At 38.3% G+C, this 15,178-nt stretch overlaps 1 protein-coding gene across 1 annotated transcript in view; it reads left to right on the top strand.

Annotated features, from left to right (window-relative positions):
• Nucleotides 1-15,178, top strand: part of EML6 (echinoderm microtubule associated protein like 6) — a 132,965-nt gene that overhangs the window by 107,138 nt on the left and 10,649 nt on the right. The window contains exons 28-37 of the mRNA XM_014962408.1: nucleotides 2,726-2,740; nucleotides 4,002-4,010; nucleotides 5,598-5,676; nucleotides 6,894-7,023; nucleotides 8,274-8,372; nucleotides 9,628-9,648; nucleotides 10,013-10,186; nucleotides 10,905-11,113; nucleotides 13,018-13,175; nucleotides 13,855-13,969. Coding sequence (XP_014817894.1) covers nucleotides 2,726-2,740; nucleotides 4,002-4,010; nucleotides 5,598-5,676; nucleotides 6,894-7,023; nucleotides 8,274-8,372; nucleotides 9,628-9,648; nucleotides 10,013-10,186; nucleotides 10,905-11,113; nucleotides 13,018-13,175; nucleotides 13,855-13,969 — 1,009 coding nt within the window. The remainder of the gene's footprint in view (nucleotides 1-2,725; nucleotides 2,741-4,001; nucleotides 4,011-5,597; nucleotides 5,677-6,893; nucleotides 7,024-8,273; nucleotides 8,373-9,627; nucleotides 9,649-10,012; nucleotides 10,187-10,904; nucleotides 11,114-13,017; nucleotides 13,176-13,854; nucleotides 13,970-15,178) is intronic.

Here is a 15,178-nt window from a genome sequence, read left to right on the forward strand (position 1 = left end):
TTTGAATGTGAATCTGTGTTGTATTTATGTGCAGTTAGGAACTATTCTGGCATCTGGAAAAACACACATCTCTGGGATTGAGAAAATAACTTTGGGCTTATTTCAGCAGAAACCTACTGTTTGAGTAGCATCCTTTGGAATTTTCACTTTTACTTTCTGAACAGCATTATGTCAAGTTAATCCATCCTAAATGTATTTGGCAGCATGCTGGTTTCATCACAGTTTTCTCTAAGGCTTGAACACATTGTGACTGGTATTTTTACAGTCCCTGCCAACCTACTGAACTCAGAGTCAATCTCACTTCTTCCACAGGTCAGCAAAAAAGCAGCCCAAAACTCTTTCAGTTGTATGACAGTGGGTGTGGAATTGAGAGATGCCAATACTGGCATCACAATGCACAGGACATAGTACAAATGCGTAGTACAAACATTTCTCTCTCTGAACTTGAGTGCGCTTTGCATAGAAGGTTTTTTGAGGGTTGTTGTGTAGTCCAGGAAAGATAGAAAAAGCATTGTTTCTGATATGTTTTTTTATGAAGGGGAAGGATGTATTTTATCTCCCTATTACGATTTGCCTCCAGCCCAAATGTTCTCCGTAGACTATTGGTTGAATATTTTTACTTGTACAATGAGCACAGCCTCATAATATGTCAGAATTTATGTAAGGAATAACAAAACAAATGGAAAAGACTCTTCCTCTCTAACACAATCACAAAGCCTGAGAGAAGCTTAAGGAAAGAGAGAGACCTTCCAAAATATGCTAAAGTTGGGTTGATTCTCATGCCTTGGTAGTATATGGAGAGAGTTCTCCTGAAATCTCATTACCTGAGGTATTCAAAACTTTTTAGCTTAAACACAGAAATCTAGGTTTTGTATAAAGTACGTGTTCCTTGAAGCTGGTTGTTGAGGGTTCTTCCAGACATCCTTGTCTGTCCAGTGTATTATATGCAATATAATCCTTGTCTGTCCAGTGTATCTATGCAATAGGGCTGGCCTGTTCACAATAGTTGTTTAATTTAACAGCTGTACAAGGTATTTAGAACAATGAACTTGTTAAAAAATGCAGGCCTTCAGATTTCATTCAGACCTGATTGCCCATTTTATTAATCTGCTTTTCTGCTTGTTTCACATTTGGAGACTGAACTAGAATGACATGCGAATGCAATGACTAGCTTCCTTTACAAAATACGAAAATGCAGTATGTTCTGCGATACCTTTTGTTTGTTTTTTTTTTTAAAGAGTGCATCAGCATACATGTGAAATCATAGATATTGTAACTATGCTAAGGCTTTTTCAGTGCTACACTTTTAAAAAATAACTTAGATTACAATTTACGTTTCCTTCTAGTTTTGTTTCAGCTTTGCTGTATTAGAGAATAGGTTATTTTAATATTGAATACTATTCTTTTTTGTTGTCTGGTGTTATCTACAAAATGTGAAGGAAAAGTAACAGCAGGAAAAGTTGAATGTAAAACTGCTATGTATGTTGGGAGGGGAAAATCCAAGGGCTTAGAATTCACAAAATCTTTTAACAGCTTTCTCAAAGCTCTAGTTTTCCAGCAGTTTTAGGGCATTTGGGAGTTCCCCTCCTGTCAACCAGTGGAAGTGTACTTTCAAAAGCTGCTTTGCATTTTTTCTGAAATTAACAGTGCATTTCTTTTAAATCTTGGATTTTTTGTCCTGTTGTCCAAACCTACCAGTAGTGGATCATCTTGCCTCACTTTGAACTTTCTCTTGTTGAGAGCAGTCCTGCTTTTTTTTATTTTTGTGTGGCAACCAAGTATTTTCCCTCTCTAGTTAGCTGCCACCTAAATGCACGTTAGTCTCCCTTTTGGACTCTCTTCAGCTTCTTCTCTACCTATTTCTGTTGGACCCATCCCATCACCTTCTCGGTGTCAGGAAATTTTTGTCTATCTGTCCCTGCTCCAAACCTCATTGTCGCTTTCCTGCAACACTGTTTCTGAAGATCCTGTTCTGTTCCCATTGGTCTCAGAACAGAACATTTATGTTCTTGCCAATTTATTACTGATGCAGAGAGCATCTCTCATCAGCGAGCAATTATGCCATGTGCTCTAAAAACATGAGTTGCTTATCTCTGTCCCATAGAATTCCTCATAGTAATTTTTGGTCTGCTTTTTCTCTCCTTTATTTTCAGTCTAAAGGGATCTAACTTTTTTGTTCCCCTTACTTTGGCCGTGTTTTCTAAGATCATATCTCTTTTGTCCCTCAATGTCCCCCACTTTTCCAAAACATCATTCCCTCTTCCCCCGCACCCAGCTCTCTCAGTATGTTGGTCTATTATTCTCTGTCCTAGTGCTGCCTGTTCACTGCACCTGTGATTTAGGCTCCTCTTTCCACTCATCTTGGCCATTTCAGATAGCTTAGGTGAGAGAGTTTCTTGCTTAGGTGAGAGCAAATGAATTGTCACTTGCACCTTTTTACATTTCTGCCTGAAGACCCATGAAGACAGTGGGTGAAATTTTGTCAGTTTAAATCTGGAGTTGGGCATACTTGTGTAAGCATATCATCAAGATAATCATTAGTAACAGAAATTTTATTTGCTGTATTCACAGTATCTAAAGAACTCACAGTCCGTTAATGTTTGATTGTGTCTTACCGTTCCTGGAACTCATTCATCCCATAATGTAATATAAGCACATTTCTTTTAAATTACTGGAAAGAAGCCGTTAATGCTTGTATTATGTTTTAACTTGCTTTCCTTTGGAGGCAGGGAATTGTCAAGTAAGTACTAACAACACACAGCACAGAAAAAGCACAGATTGCTGTGAATGTACAATGCAGATTGCACAGGTCAAAAAGGGTAAATATATGTAATTTGGTACCGTGCAAATTTCTTGTTGTGACACTGCCATCTTATGTATCGAAATAAATTAGGTGTTAGAAATGAAAGTGAATTTGATGCTGCTTTGCATTTGTTTTACGAAGATGATAATAAAGCAATGAGTGCATACGTGTATGAATATATACATGCATATATGAATGCACACAACATTTGTGTTTGTGTGTACTGTGACTAGATATACATAAAAGTACATGTGTGTATGTTTCCAAACTAAATCTCATGCTTACAATCTAGTGATTATCAATCATGTCATAGTCGCATCGACCACAAGTTCTCTTGCTTTCATAAAAAATTTTGGCTTGCTCTTCCTGTAAAATTTAACTAATATTAGTAAACAGTAAAGAAATGTAAAAATTATCCATTTTAAAGTTACACTAAAACAGAAAAAAGAGCGGGAAGCATACAAGAAAATGACTTCTTATTTCCATAAATAATGATTCAAAGATCCTAGCAAATCTGGCCTTAAATGGCTTTTGCTGTTCTAGCGTCACATAAAGATTTTATTTTGCAAGAGAATTAAGTTTTGTAATAATTTCCTCCACACCCTTCTCTACTGGTGACTGTGCTGCTATTCAGTCCAATTACTGCTGCTGGTTATGTAACATGACTTGATTGACCACTTCCAGAGAAAATAAAGGTACTTGTTTCCCTGTGAACAAAAAAGTACAAGCTGTCCCCATAAGTAAGTTGGCCTACCAATGAACAATTATGAGGCTAAATTGCAGGCTAAACTAGGATAGAAAACAAGCATCCATTGTATGAAATTCTCAACAGTGCTTATGAGACTGTTAAGTTTCTACCAGTTTCCATCCCTGTCAGGCACCTGAAAATAAACAAACGTGGAATGGCATTCTCCCTCAGTATAACGTGTGCAGGAAGCATGGACGTAGCTTCCTTTTTTCCCTCTGTCCTGTAGGATCCTTAGTTCAGAGTACACCCAGGGTATGAAGTTTCCGAATTTGTAGACTGGTGCACTCTTTAATTTCTGTTTTAGTTCTTGCTGGCATGCTTGAATAGCATGTTTTGTGCCACAAAGGAATGTCTGATCAACTCTAAAAATGCTTGTGCATGAGTAAAGTGGTCAGAAGTACACCTAAACTGTATTAAGTTTCTTACTTGGCTTTGTTTGCTGCTTACAAGGGGATCAAGGTAACTCTTTCACTCTTTTAATGTCACAAGATCATCTGCTAATGTACTTTGCTAGTACTTAGTGAGTTTGCTTGTTTGCTTAAGAAGGGGGTTAGTTTGTTTACTTCCAGCTTTGTTCTGTGTTTTTTAGAGCTCAGATTTTCATGCTACTTATTCCTGCAATAAGTATTCTAGCTATGTAGCAGTAAGTGTTGTGGCTGTGCATTTTGACAGTTGTTGCCTTTAATACTTTCCATCAAAAATACAATTCCAGAAAAAGCAGCTCCCTCATTCTTCTGTAATTTTTTTTTTTTTTTTGAAAAATAAGAATTAATGCTAATTACAGTATAAGGACAAGAGCAATCTAATTTTCACAGTATATAACGTATATCAAGTTTGCACCTTTTTGGAATCTTAAACTGTGGAAATGCTTTATAAATTGGGGTGTTTATTAAATAAATTGAGGCCAGCCATTTTGGTTATTTACTTGCAGAACCCCACTGTTGTTTAATAACTCCAGAATCTGCAATTGGAATTTAAAGGCATAGTGGGGTGGTTTTTGTATTACTAACAGCAGCCATCAAGTGATGTTTTGGAGCATGCACTTAACCATAATATCTAGTTTTCTGCCATCACCACTTCTACCTCAACCTTCTAGCAAGACCTATTTTCTAAGTAAAAGATGATCAAAAATGGTAAAGAATCTGGGCCAGATTTCTATGGGCTAATTTCTCCCGGAATCCAGTGCCATTTTTATGGCTCTGTTCTGCTGTTGACAGGCTTAGAATTAGCCCTCATTAATTTCTGTTCACAGAAAGGGAGAATCATTATGCTTAAATTAACACAATGGTCATCTAAAGTGGAGCCTGTGCAGCAGGCATTCGATTTTGTAAGGTCATGAGCTTCTAGAGGCTGAGCTCCCTCTACTCCTCTTAGATTCGTGTCTCTGTTGTGGTTTTTTTTCTCAGAAGGATCAATAGTAGCTGTAAAGGTTATCTGTCTTCAGAGACCATTTGCACAAATCAAATTTTGTTTCTGTCTGTGTTCTACTTTTTTTTTAGCTAGTTTTAACAAGGTAGTTATAAAAAAATGTTTTGCTAGTCTTAGTCTTTAAATTCACACAAATGAAAGACTTGTAGATTTCAAAATGTAATCGGTCTCTCTCTAATATGATTTTGAGAATATTTTAACAAAGTCTTGTCAAGGTTTAGCGATGGATTTTCTCAGAAGCAGCAAGGTTGGGGAAAGGTCAGCTGTAGAAAATCTTTTAGATAATTTCTGAAAGCAACAATTTACTGTCATTTAGTATTCAAGGATTTTTCCATGGATTTAAATCATTATGATGTAAAAAAAATAAAATTGCTGTATGGTGGTCTGCTCTGTCACTCATTCACAAAAATCTACCCCAATATTATTTCTGCTCTTTCCATCAAAATGCATATGATTTTAGTCAATTTATTGTACAATTCTAAAAAAAAGCTAGGCATTAAGTTCATATAGTTGCAATTGGCCATTTCCTGTTCATGTACCAGGTGTATGCTGTGGTTTTGGAGGTTTTATTTTGTTTTCCAACATATTGATTGTCTTCTTTTTAAATGTTTGTTTCAGGCCACCAGTTAGCAGAGCTGCTCCTCAACCTGAAAAACTGCAAAAGAACAATATCAACAAAAAAAAGAAACTGGTTGAGGTAATGCTTAATACTTCTGCATTTGCTTTAGAAGTACTAAGTGCTGGGTGAATTTCATTCTTATTTCAAGAGCAGCTAAAGTCATGTATGGGGAGAAGGGAAGAGAAATTTCTAGAAAGAGCTTTCAGCTCTGGTAGCAAACAGTGGAAGATGTGATAGACAGGAGCCTCTGTCAGAAGGAAGCTCAGATTCTTACCTTTAGTATCAGATATCTCCAAATCCCAAATTTGTTTCTTAATTTGAAGGATAGGTAGAGCCAAAGTGTGTGCGTGTCTGTAGCAGAACCCACACTCGCTACATAACCCCAAGGGACATACAGTCAGAAACTGCACTTTCACACATTCAAATTCACACACGTGACTTTTTATGATGAAATTCAATCATTTACTTTGGAAAGATACCTTTCCCCCTAAACTTTATGGCCTCCTGAACAACTTTTTTGAATTTCCACATGATATGCTGAACAAGGAATATTCTGTGTGGACAATTTGCAACAATTGCTTGGTCTGTCAATTCAAATTGTTGCAAGTAGATTGTAATTGTGTTTGGGACAGATTAAGTCTGTCTTCTTGTCTAAAAGCAACTTTAACAACAATCCATTAACCATCACTCTTTTTCTGGAGGAAATTTCCTTGGCGGTTGTAATTTTATTGTAAAAAGTTGTATTGCAAGCTGAAATTGCACCTCTGACTAGTGTTTTAATTGTAGAGTTACTTTATAGCCTGCCTTTGCTTCTTATAAGGACTTTAAGGTCAGAATTTGGTTTGTTAAAATTTGGTAGTTTATGAGAATGATTTTTGAAGACTCTTAAAGTAGAAGTAAAGATATATGCAAATACCTGATACCATATATAGCTATTAAACTGTGATGGGAAGATTAATAAATTGGAACTTTTTTGTAAATTGTATATATTTTGAATGGAAATTTACAGAAACAAAACATTTATAGCCTGCTGTATTATTAAAGAAATAGTAATATAAATGCAGTGTCTGAGTTGACTGATTAAAGCATTGTAGTCTGTGAGAATGTCATGCATCAATAAAGTAGCAGAACAGGGATAACTGATTAATTATGGTTTAATTATTCTATTGCTTTTACAAGATATTTGTAGCTTGTGTAATTACTTTAGAATAGTGCTTATGTGATCCAAACTCTGTAATCTCCTTGTTTCTTCTTTCATTTCACTCTTAGTCTTTCTTTTTGTTTTACTTGACCAGGAGCTGGCTTTAGACCATGTTTTTGGATACAGAGGATTTGATTGTCGCAACAACCTTCATTATCTAAATGATGGAGCTGATATTATTTTCCACACAGCTGCAGCAGGAGTAGTTCAAAATCTTTCTACTGGTAATTCAACTTGAAACAATACTTTGAGATAAAAATTGCTGTGCAAGTAAAAAATTTCTGATTGAAAGTCTCACATTTTTAACATTCCTGTATCTTTCTCACCGTTTGCATCTTGAAAGATAATACAAAAAAATTTAGATGACTATTATATCAGATTGACAATTTCTGCTGTTCAGGTCATCCTGTGTAGCCATCCTGTTCCTTTTGGCAGGTAGGAGATTCTGCTAGGAAGTGTAATAAACACCTCTTCTATTTTTGTAGTTATTCCTTGCTAAAATCCTCGCTGAGGACACATGAATGGCTTTCTCAGAGAAGAGAGCCTGGGTTATGAAATGACTAGTACCCTCCAAAGTGCTAGGAGCAGTAGCATCTCATGTTTCATTTTGAGTTGTTTTAGCAAAGTCATACTCTAGAGAAGGATATGTTTTGATGCAGTATGCTGCAAGATGCACTTTGGAAGGGGTAGAAATATTCCCTCTCTTTTGGGTAATGAAGAGGAGGAAAACCACCAGAAAATATGTCTGTCCCCAAGTGGTAGAACCAGCATCTCCATGTTCTTCATGTATCTCAAGAAAACAACCAACCAACCAACAACAGCAGCAACAAAACAACAACAAAAAACCCCCAACCAGATAGAAAAGGAATTTTGGCTTTATTTTATTCCCTCTTGGTGCAACAGTGAACCAGTGCACTCGGCAGCTCTGCTGCCAGGGACGGGCAGAGGCAGACAAGCCGTCACCGTTGGTGACCTTTGGGTACTCCAGTATGAGCATGGCCTCTGACCCATGGAGCTGGGAAGCACAGTCCTATCTGTTCTTTTTGGGCCCTTTCCCTTGGGAGGATATTGCAAAGCAGGAACTTCACAGAGCTTTGGTAACAGACTTTGCTTCCCACTGGCTGCTTCAATTTACCAGGAAACCTGGAGCCTGTATTTGCTAGTTTTGCTTTTTCGTGCAGTTGAGGGAGGCTACAGGATGAATCTTGGGCTGATTCCTGGTTCCCTGGACATAGCCAGTTTACCAAATATTGCTTTTATATATAGATGTTAATGGTTATGTTCACAGTGCAGTGGTTACTGGTGCCTGGGAATGAGTGGAGCAGCTGTTGGTGTAGTTACAGCCCTACCCCCATCCTGCTCTTGGAGACTACAGCCTGAACGGAGCAACAGGCTGCTGGAGTAGTCTTTGCTTCAGTGGTGTTTTTTTAATTCAATACCGTTGTGAATAAAAAACGTGTTTGAATTTTATTAGGTAGTCAGAGTTTCTACCTGGAGCATACCGATGACATTCTCTGCCTAACTGTGAATCAGCACCCAAAGTATAAAAACATCGTGGCTACCAGCCAGATCGGTAGGTGACTCTCCATATAACAAAGTTTAACTCAAAAAATTTTCAGGGACACTGATTTATTTTGGGCTTTTCTGTGTACGAATTTTACCAGGACATGCTAGTGTTACTGACCTCAAACTTTTTCTTTGATTTTAAAGAGGTAATCAATCTTCCAGATTTTCTTATTATTTCAGTTTCATCTCTGATTGAATTCTAGATTTAATTGTAGTGCAGTCATATTTTTGAAAGCATGCTTTGATAAACTGTACTAAATCATCACTTTAATCTGTAATCATAAGATTTATAGAATTCCCTCTTCCCTTCCTGTACCCGAGGCACTGTTGAGCAGTAAAATGCTTACCAGTGAAAATACAACAATGAAAGTGTACTATGCAGAAGTACAAAAGCTATATGGAAAAGGAAAGAAATAGTGGAATCTCAACAGAAGTTATGACACGTAGGGGGCCAGTTGTGAAATGATGTATACTTACGTGTTTATTATTTATATGGAAAGTCCTGTTAGATTCCCTAGTACTTTTTGCAGGGTAAACGTTGTATTTGCAGGGTAGTTTGTCCCAAGACTTGAGAAGGATCTGTTGCCTTTCATTTAAAAAAGCTTAATAGTGGAATAATTAACTTCATGAAAAAGAATGGTGTTATTCTAATTCGTATCATTCTAGAAGGAGACTCAAGTCCATAACTTCTGTAATAAGTAACTTAACAGGGGACATAAAAATGGTAGTACATGAACACCTTGACAAACTGTCTTTGCCACCTGTACAAAGTGCTGTCATTTCAATCTGAACGTTGAGTAAGCACAAAAATCTGTACATATTGTCAAAGCTCCACTTCTGATTTCTATGACATGGAAAAGGTGACTCTTAAAGGCCTTTTTTCTAGTTTGTGAATAACAGCCCATGAAATCAGTGTTTCTGATTTTTGTTGATTTTCTATATACGTACAGATTGATTTAACTTTTGAATTTAATACTTTTTAAAAACTGCATGTCTTTAGCATTTCTTCTAAATACCATTTTTAAAATTCAAAAATGCTAAATATTGTTGTGATATTTGTGTATAAAAAGCAATATACCCCAAAAAGTTCAACAATATTCCTGTTTATTTATTTTGTTGATTTAATCCATATCCATTTTCAAATTTTTAATTTTTTTTTCTTTCTGGTGCTGATGCTGGCACTTCAGCATTAGTAACATGACTTATTTCACCTGTTGTTTTCCCTTGGTGCTTCCTCATTTGCCATTGCTCTCACAATGCAGGTGATATGACAGAATTTCCAGGTAAGGCTGATTTGTTTGTGAATTTTAGTCAGCAGAGTAATGTAAAAGTTTCATGTAACCTCATTGTATCTGTGTGAATCGCGGATACAAGTGAAACATCTACAGACAATTTCTTTTGCATGAGGTTCTTCATAAATGTTATCTTGTTCTTTTAGAATTTGTCTTGCTTCATGAAATACAATGATTCCCCCCCGTGTTTTGCAAGCTATTATGATTTTTTTGAGTGGTGTTAATCTTCAAACAAAACAAAACCCCACAACTTATAAGTGTCCATTTAGGTTAACTGTTCTTGAAAAATGCCTGTTTTGCACTGAAGCTTTCCAAATGCTAAATTAATTCTCTTCATACCTCTTTTTGCACATAGGTACAACTCCTACAATTCATATATGGGATGCTATGAGTAAGCAAACGGTTTCAATGCTGCGTTGCTTCCATTCCAAAGGGGTCAACTATGTTAACTTCAGTGCAACTGGCAAACTTCTGGTTTCAGTGGGAATCGATCCAGAACATACTATCACAGTGTGGAGATGGCAAGAAGGTAAGTCAGGAAAAATCATGGTCCTTCAGCATAGCAGACCTGTGTAACAGAATTTGCTTTTAAAGTTTTTGGAATGGCTTTGTGTTCTTACTCTGAGTATCATGGCTCCCTTAAGTCACAAAATCACAAAAAAAGAGACAGCAGAGTGCTAGAATATATGATTAAGAAAATAAGTTTTAAACTTTTATTATAAATAGAAGTAAATTACAGAAAGAATGCTGTTTAATGTAAAATTCCGTTGAATTAAGGAAAGTATTTTCTTTTTCTTCCTAAAATACTTGAAATTCTGTGCTGTAGATAGGCTTTTGTGAAGTAATTTCCAGAAATGATTTGTCATCTTCAGAAATGGTGGAGGGAAGAGGAGAAGTGTCTCAGCTCACTAGATGTTTCCCTACGCGTTTCACCAGACAGTAACTCATTGATGATATTCAGAATTTCAGTGTTGTTATTTCCCTGACCAAGGAGACTAATCATGCTATGAAAACCTGAATCTGCATTTCCTAAAACTGTTGGATGCAACGGAATAACCAAGGACCCTGCCGGTTGCATGAATTAAGTTATTTGATACACTAACTAATGTTGGGATTTACTTAGTTTTCAGCATCTGGGACACGGTTCTCTAGTCCAATGCCAAGTCAATTTATTTTGTAAAGTCATATCAGAGCTTAATTTTGCAGGTAAATTTAACTTTATTTTTATCCTTTCCTAATTAAAACAGGGGCTAAAGTTGCTAGCAGGGGAGGACACCTGGAGAGGATATTCGTTGTAGAGTTCCGCCCAGATTCAGACACTCAGTTTGTGTCTGTTGGGGTAAAACACATGAAGTTCTGGACATTAGCTGGCAGTGCTTTGCTTTATAAGAAAGGAGTCATTGGTTCCATGGAAGATGCCAAAATGCAAACCATGCTTTCTGTTGCCTTCGGAGCAGTGAGTTCAAATTACTTGCTACAGAATTTTATCATACATATTTATTAAAACTGCAAGTGTCAATTTCCTTTGTTGAAATCCAGTACAGTGTGGACAGTGCAAGACCATGGAGCTCTTGCTTATTAGTTAAACATTTAATTTGAAACTTGTACACCTTTAGATCCTCATATAAGTTTTCTAAACAGGGTTGAGTTTCTGTGTCAGGGAACATGTTTTATTAATGTCTGTGCATACCTACAGCATCAGCTGCCATGGCTTTTATCATTTTACTTTGCTAGTTATTTAGCACTTCAGTGGTTAACTTAGAAAAATGTAATACTGTTATTTTGTGTATGGGCTCTGCAACCTTTTTTTCTGCTGACATTATTTAGAATGACATATGCTAGTGATCCAACTAATGGTGACATAATATAATACTCTTCTGTATGATCATTAAGGAACCCTAGCACTGTGCTTCATACTTCATAATTAAGGAAAAAATGCATATTAACAGTGAAAAAGCAGCTGAAATAGGTTCTGCTTCATCCAGAAATAACCTTTGCAAAGGTTAAGCATTAATTATACAAATCACCAATTTAAAAAAAACCCCTCTTGCTCCTAATCAATCACCCTGGACAACAGTACCAATGTGCGCAATGTGAATGTATAAAATTAGGTTCCCAAATCCTCATCTTTGTGCCCAAAGCAAGTAGCTTCATTGTCAAAAATTGCTTAATACCAAACATTTCTTTCTAGTCCAATTACATTATTCCAGTACAAAATATGAGTAATGTAATGGATGCTAATGACCCCCAGAGTGAGGTTAAAAAAGTAGAATGTAATATGAGAATAAACAAATTGCTTGTCTGTACTTTCTGCATAGAAACGGTCCAACGTTTTGTTTTCTAAAATAATAAAACTAAGACCTTGTAAGGGGCACCTTCAAAACCAGCAGGTGAACTCTACTCCATTAGCATATGTCATTCATGCAGGATGTTTTTTTCTTCCTCGAGTATGTGTCACTGAATCCCACTGGAGGTACGAGTCAATGTCATAGGGGCATGAGTAAATTGTTCTTAATAGAGTAGGGGCTTTGCACATACCCTCTGCTTCTCCATGCAGCCATGGACCTCACTCTTTCATCCAGGTCCATTTAATGCCAAAGTCAACAGGTCATGCTGGGATGCAGCCACACTAAATTTTTGATGCAAATGGTGGAAAGTCATTCTGGGGCTTCTTTCCCACAGTTCCTATAACAGACACCATTGCTGTTCTGCAATAGCAGAACTTTCCTTTGAACCCCTGTCGAAAGGGTTCCCTTATGATTTTTTCTGATATCTGTTATTTCTGAGAGCATTTGCAATGCAGAATTCTTGCTACTTTTTTCCGTTCCTCAGGGAGTCTCAGACCTTGGACCAGTTTGTTCCATGGAGGAGTTTCATAGCTTTTATGAGAAACTGTGCCATTGCTGTGATGTCTAAATAGATAACGGGTTGAGTTACTTCCGCATTTAAGTTTAAACACTTCATTTTCAACATGCTTGCCAGTCACCTGTACTGGGATTCTCACTGGCACATACTCAGAGAAGAAAGGAACGGCACTTAGGATTCAGTCATGGTAACTTGCCATCCATCTCGCCAGCACATGCATAGCAAAAGAAGCACATGCATGTGAAAGATCTCAAGATGAGATGCATGAGATGAATGCGCCCTGCACTTAGGATTTACAATATCTCAAAGAAACACCATTAGAGTGCAGTCATTAAACTCATGAAACTCTTTCTCTTGATGCAGATGCTTTTAATTCCTTCACTTATTGCATAGTTAACTTTTCTTGGGAAATTCAGTAGCTAAAATAATTTTAATTCAGCTGCACAAAACTGCTCAGCTATTTATTATAACAGAGATCATTGCTGTTTGTTGCAGAATAACCTTACCTTTACCGGTGCCATAAATGGAGATGTCTACGTCTGGAAGGAGCATTTTCTGATTAGACTTGTAGCAAAAGCTCACACAGGACCAGTGTTTACAATGTACACAACTCTCCGAGATGGACTCATTGTTACAGGAGGGAAGGAGAGACCGTAAGACACACAATCTTTCTAAAGGGCGCAACTATTGTCTTGATTTTTTTTTTTTTTTAATTTATCCAATATCCTAGATGTACACCCTGCTCCCTAGAGATAAATGCTATCTGTACTGCAGCACGCTGTTACATAATGTGCACAGGTGTCTTCATAAGTAAAGGACTAATAATTAGGGCACTTAAGGGTCACAGTAATGCACCTGATGTGCAAAGGACATACTGAACCTCAAATTAGCAATTGATATGAACACCTCTAAAAGCTCTTTGTGTGAGCTCCTGCCAGCTAAGTGGCTTTTTCTTAATGTTTTTAATTCTGTCAAACTACAAACAGCCTTTCCCAGTGGAGACTCTGTGATTATTAAGTTCTTCATTTTATTAGAATAACATATTTGTTGAGCTTATTTTGGTGACAGAGATTTGAGATTAAGTGACAAGAGAGCATTTGGTTTTTACAAATTAGGCATGGTACTGTTTAAAGCATGAAGTGTGATAACATTTACATTTTTATTATTTACTTTCTATTCCACAATAGCGGGGTGTCTTTAAATACAGTGGAAGGTGATTCAATGAATGTTTTATTATTTAATCAAGAAAGTACCGATGGGATTTACATATGGGATTTGTTGTAGCCTATGCAGAAGGAGACACCCCGGGTAACACAACACACTTCTTTTCAGCACTAAAGAAGGGGGAGCTGTAAAGCTGTGGGATCAAGAGATGAAACGGTGTCGAGCCTTTCAGCTGGAGACAGGGCAGCTCATTGAGTGCGTGCGCTCCGTCTGCAGGGGAAAAGTAAGTGAGCTCCCACGGCTGGTGGGTCGCTTTGGCACGCATCGCTGCTTGTTCTTGGTGTGGGTTGGATGCGAGACACGTGAGAGAAGACTTTTGTAAAGTGATGGGAAGGGGCTTTGTCAGCCTCCCTGGTGACAATTCCTTACTAGCACCCTCAGTCAGTTCGCAGACGACACCAAGCTGGGTGGCAGTGTCAACCTGCTGGAGGGTAGAGAGGCTCTGCAGAGGGATCTGGACAGGCTGGATCGATGGGCCAAGACCAATGGGATGAGGTTCAACAAGGCCAAGTGCTGGGTCCTCCAGTTGGGTCCCACCAACCCCCTGCAGCGCTACAGGCTGGGGGCAGAGTGGCTGGAGCTGCCTGGCAGAAAAGGACCTGGGGGTGTTGGTCGCCTGTGGGCTGAACAGGAGCCAGCAGTGTGCCCAGGTGGCCAAGAAAGCCAACAGCATCCTGGCCTGTATCAGGAACAGTGTGGGGAGTAGGACCCAAGAGGTGATTGTCCCCCTGTACTGGGCACTGGTGAGGCCTCACCTCGAGTGCTGTGTCCAGTTTTGGGCCCCCTACCATAAAAAAGACATTGAGGTGCTGGAGCGGGTCCAGAGAAGGGCGACAAAGATGGTGAGGGGTCTGGAGAATAAGTCTTATGAGGAGAGGCTGAGGGAGCTGGGGTTATTCAGCCTGGAGAAGAGGAGGCTGAGGGGAGACCTTATTGCTCCCTACAACTCCCTGAAAGGAGGGTGTAGAGAGGTGGGGGTTGGTCTCTTCTCCCAAGTCACAGGCGACAGGACGAGAGGAAATGGCCTCAAGTTGCGCCAGGGGAGGTTCAGGCTGGATATTAGGAAAAATTTTTTCACTGAAAGGGTTCTCAGGCATTGGAATGGGCTGCCCAGGGAGGTGGTTGAGGCCCCATCCCTGGAGGTGTTCAAAAGACGGATTGATGTAGTGCTGGGAGGTCTGGTTTAGTGATGGTGATGCTTCTTGTTTGTTGTGTGGGTGTCTATTTTTGTCAGTTAGGTTGACGGTTGGACAAGATGAACTTTGAGGTCCCTTCCAACCTAGAAGATTCTGTGATTCCTAAGCTCCGTGAAGGGCTTTAAACTGTGTAAGGATTGCATTTCTGATGCTTAGTGCCAGCATTTCTTGTAGTCAGCAAGGAGAGGGAAAGGCCTTTGAAGGCCTCTAAAGGGCAGTGTTAAGTGTAGGAACAT

Source organism: Calidris pugnax, unplaced genomic scaffold, assembly GCF_001431845.1.
Source record: "Calidris pugnax isolate Ruff unplaced genomic scaffold, ASM143184v1 scaffold147, whole genome shotgun sequence".
Taxonomy (NCBI): domain Eukaryota; kingdom Metazoa; phylum Chordata; class Aves; order Charadriiformes; family Scolopacidae; genus Calidris; species Calidris pugnax.